The sequence below is a fragment of the Nannochloropsis gaditana genome, assembly GCF_000240725.1.
Source record: "Nannochloropsis gaditana CCMP526 unplaced genomic scaffold scaffold209, whole genome shotgun sequence".
In the NCBI taxonomy this organism is placed as follows: domain Eukaryota; class Eustigmatophyceae; order Eustigmatales; family Monodopsidaceae; genus Microchloropsis; species Microchloropsis gaditana.
In genome coordinates, this window is record NW_005803744.1 from 24145 (window position 1) to 28300 (window position 4156).

The 4156-nt window shown below is 54.5% G+C and overlaps 1 protein-coding gene across 1 annotated transcript; it reads right to left on the reverse strand.

Annotated features, from left to right (window-relative positions):
• Positions 1-2631: 2631 nt before the first annotated feature.
• NGA_2037920 (uncharacterized protein) lies at positions 2632-3272 on the reverse strand (the record flags this gene model as incomplete). Its single annotated transcript, XM_005855382.1, has 1 exon — positions 2632-3272. A coding segment is annotated over one exon (641 nt), but the record flags the coding sequence as incomplete, so codon positions are not given.
• Between the last annotated feature and the right edge of the window lie 884 nt (positions 3273-4156).

Sequence of the window (4156 nt, forward strand, 5' to 3'; positions counted from 1 at the left end):
AAGTTATGTGCGTACTAAACACGCCCTTACCCCTGACGCTTATCCAGGAGACGGCATCAGGGGGAAACAAAAACAAGCCATCCATCCTTGAGCCCCTGCAATCCCTATGTTCCGCTCCCTCTACGCCCACCCTCCCTCGCTCACCACCACGTCGAGGTCGTTGGCCCGACAAAAGGCTTCCACCCTGTCCGGTCCGAAGAGCGCTATCCCCGCTCCCCGCGGGGAGGCGTGCGTGCCTCTCACCACGTCCGAGGCCGTAGGATCAGACCACAAAATATCTCTAAGCAGCTGTCCCAGTGGCTCCTCCGCGGATTGACCATCGTATATTGGTCGTCGCAGGTTACGGAGTTGCTCGAGCGAGTTCAGGCTGGCGCCTAGGCCCCCGTGAAGGACCAGAATGCGCCCCTCCACGCAGGCGGCCAAAGGCAGGACGTCGAAGAGACTGTTGCACATCTCCCACAGCAAGACCCCTGCCTGCTCGCCCAGCCGACGGACACACTCTGTTTTGAATCCGAAGAGCGCATTGACAGCGCGGCTTTCGTGGTTTCCCCGTATAAGATACACACGCCGCGGGTAAGCGACTTTGATGGCAAAAAGGAGCAGAACAACGTCGCAAGAGCACGGCCCGCGATCGACGAAGTCACCATTGAAAATGTAATCAACAAGGTTGATATCTACGGTGACACAAGATAGATGCGACAAGGGGATAAAGAAGGTGAGCGCCTTCAGAAAAATGTGACCCCATCAGCGTCGTGGGGTGGTCTTTGCCAGCAACTTGATTATGTGATTATCTGACTCACGTCACGGGACAAAAAGCTTACTCGAAGATCAGTCCGGTTATGGGGTAACCATGTTGCAAGGCTTCTACTGTCATCCCAAAAAAGCTCGGATACATTCCCCCGCGCTTACCTCCAAAGCGATCGGGGCGACCGTACGCTTTGAACAACCGCAATAAATCATTCAGCTGCCCATGAATGTCGCCAAATATTCGCGTGGGCGTTCGAACTTCCAGCACCGTCGGCTCGGTCGCCAAGAGGGATTGCAACTCTTCAAATAGCGGCTCCAGATCGCTCAAGCCCTTCAAAGCCTCGAAGACGCCACGTTCAGGCAGAGCTTCCTGCCGATTAGGATCCCAGTCTAGAAGCAAGCGTATGATTCGATGCGCTGTTTCTTGCCCGGCACTCATGGTCCTGAAATCTTTTTCATATTGCTCTCCATTTCTGTGTGAGTCGTAAGTCGAGTTCATCCCAGTGCGTGCCAGCTGCCTATCCACTTCATCACAACTACTCTCGTCGCCCTCCCTCCCTCCACTTGCCCTCCTTCCTTCCTGATGGGATAAGGGCGCATGATCCTCGTGTATCCGGACAAGTTTGCGGTTGGTCTTCTCATGAGGAGACATGGAGTACCGCTGCTTGCTGACGTCGAAACAAATTTGACGAGAATTGACCTTCACCACAGACGACGACGCTTGGCCGACGTGTGCGCAAAGGCCATCACTGTCCTCCTCTTTACCGGTACTGCAGCTTGTGGAGGTCCTCGCTCCGTCGCGACACCCACCGGAGGAGGGGCCTGAAGACGAGGGGGAGGCAGAGGAAGGGGTACGGGATCCATCCAGAAGCAGCCGTCGGCGCGCTTTATCGACATGGATCACCGACTGAGGGGTGCGAAAAAGAACGCCGGTGCCCTGGAACTTCATGGTCTCGACTGCAGAGACGAAGTCCACCAGTGAGCAACGCCCTCCTTTGTGCCATTTCCTCGCCTCTTTCTCCAACACCTGTGGGTCGCACCTCCAGCCCGGAACGCTGTCCTTGCCCTGGTGCAAACGAGCCATGTCTTCGACCACCAGCTTGAAGTCTTCGAAGGCCAAATCCCCGTCGTCGTTCAGGTCATAGGCGCGAAAGATGTATTCCGCCCGAAGACGGCGCCACTGCCCTGTGTTGGCCGTCCCAGGTTCCATGGCCACGAGCCCGACGAGGAAGTCCTCGAATGTTAACGTGCTTGGCACATCGATGGCTCTCCCCTCTGCCATGGCATTCTGGTGCTGCGGTTCATTTGTGCAGGTGGCATGCCTTGCTGGTGACCGCCATTCCGCCTGGGGACGCCGTCTGGACGCGAAGGCGACAAAATATCGTTCACACACAAAAGCCTCTTCGACGCCACACAGGCCCATGAGCCGAGTAAAAGCAGGGACAGGAAGTTGGAACTGTCCATGTGTGTAGGCAAGGAAAAGCTCGGCAAGCCAGCCGACCACGTTATCCATAAAAGACGGGCCCAAATCTGCGCCCACCAACATGTCGTGCACCCCCGGACTCAAGAGCAAACGGCGTACGAGTCGGTCTTTTCCACCCCCGGGTGCTAGCATGGGCAACAGGGGCGGATTCCTTTGTCCTGATAAGTTTGGCTCGTTGTGGTCTGCAGGAGCAGAGGGAGAGTAAGCTTGGCCAGGGAGGGAGGCGGAGGGAGGGGAGGAGAAGTTGGAGCCTCCAGTGCAAAGTGGATCTACTGCGACGAAAATGACGGTGTAGAGCTCACAATTCATAATTTGTTGCCCCTCGTTCCACTCAGAATTAGAAGGATCATCGAGTAGCAATGTCTCCTGTAGAAGGCATTGCAGGAAGACGCCGTGCGAGACGAGGAGGACATGGCGCTCCGGACGCGGCAGCAACTCGTGCAAAAACTTCCGAGCGCGACCACGCACCGACTCCAGACTCTCTCGCTGGCTTGCAGTCCAGAGCTGATCTTCCTCCGACAGCAGCGAGAAGTCAACGGTGGGACGGAAGGCAGCCTGCAGTTCGGTGGCATTCCGGCGCTTGTCAGGAAGAAGGACACCGTAGGCCTCCCGGACAAGTTCGACGGCCACTATACGCGTGGACTTTCCTTCGGTTCTATTGTTGTCCTCATTTCCCACTCCCGCATTTTCCGGGCTCATGATGATCGTTGTCGTTTGTAGCGCACGGGTTAAAGGGGATGTGATGACAAATTGCGGCTGCAGAGCCTGAATCGTATGCCTGGCGGCATGAGCCTGTGCCACACCTTGTGCTGTAAGGCAAGCATCCAAAAGAGAAGCGGGCGGCAAGTCCTGTCCATTTGGTTGGTTGTGTACCGCAATACCATGCCGTAGTAGGTGTAGGACTTTGAACACTGCAGGGAGCTCTTGCTGGTCTCCGAAGCGATGATCAACAGCTTGCGGCTGGGGGGCGCGGAGAGGAAGTGACGGCCGCTGGGATGGGGTCAAAACTGACTCCATCAACCGGATTAATGGTCTCACAAGGAAAGTCTAATTGTACACCCACATGGCATAGACTTGATGATTCCCTTCAAGAAAAGCTGTGGGAAGCCATGGAATGAAGTTAATAGTTCTCACACGTAGTGGAGGAAAGAAATATGCCGATGTGCCAAAATGCATCCGAGGGTTTGAACCTCGTGGAAAACAACGCTTTGTAGCCCGTTTAACTTTTTGGCATCATGGGCCTGTACGATTCTTGCAGGTATCGCGCATGACCTTTGCAAGTTTGAACCCTAAGCGGCGTGCTTCGCGCCTCAGCCTTCAAATTGTTCGCTAACGGTAACGGGTGCCGCAAACCGTTACGAGCCTCCATTTCCCGTGTGCTCTTTTCCTACAAAATTCCCACGCGCGAACGACTCACGCCGACAATGTGCACACTGTTTATAATTTTTCAAGAAATTATGCCGCAGGCAATTTATCGCTCCAAGCCCCCGCTCGCGCAGCCTGTAGACCCCACACTTTTCGGAGTGAACCGCAATCGGGAAAACAATCCTTGCAGCCATAGTAACCAGGGGGCTTCAACCAGTCCGATTGTATTGACAGCCTCTCAATTAGAAAATATGAAAAAGCGTGCAAGTGGAAAACCTGATGGAGGACTTTTGAAATCCGTCTTCGGCAACCGGCACTCGAAAGAGAAACAATCTGGTGCGGATGAACGAAAAAATAAAATGCTTGCGCTTGCTGCTTTGGCGGATCAATGCGAAGCCAAAGATGATAATGGAAACTGTAATTTGACTCTAAGTGCATCTCAGGCCCGGTTAAAAAAGATTCGCGAAGAAGAATTGGACGTGGTCAAACACCTAAAGGCCTTGGCGGCGCAGGCGGAGGCTTTTACTTTGCGTGACCGGCAGATGGAAAATAAAAGGATGG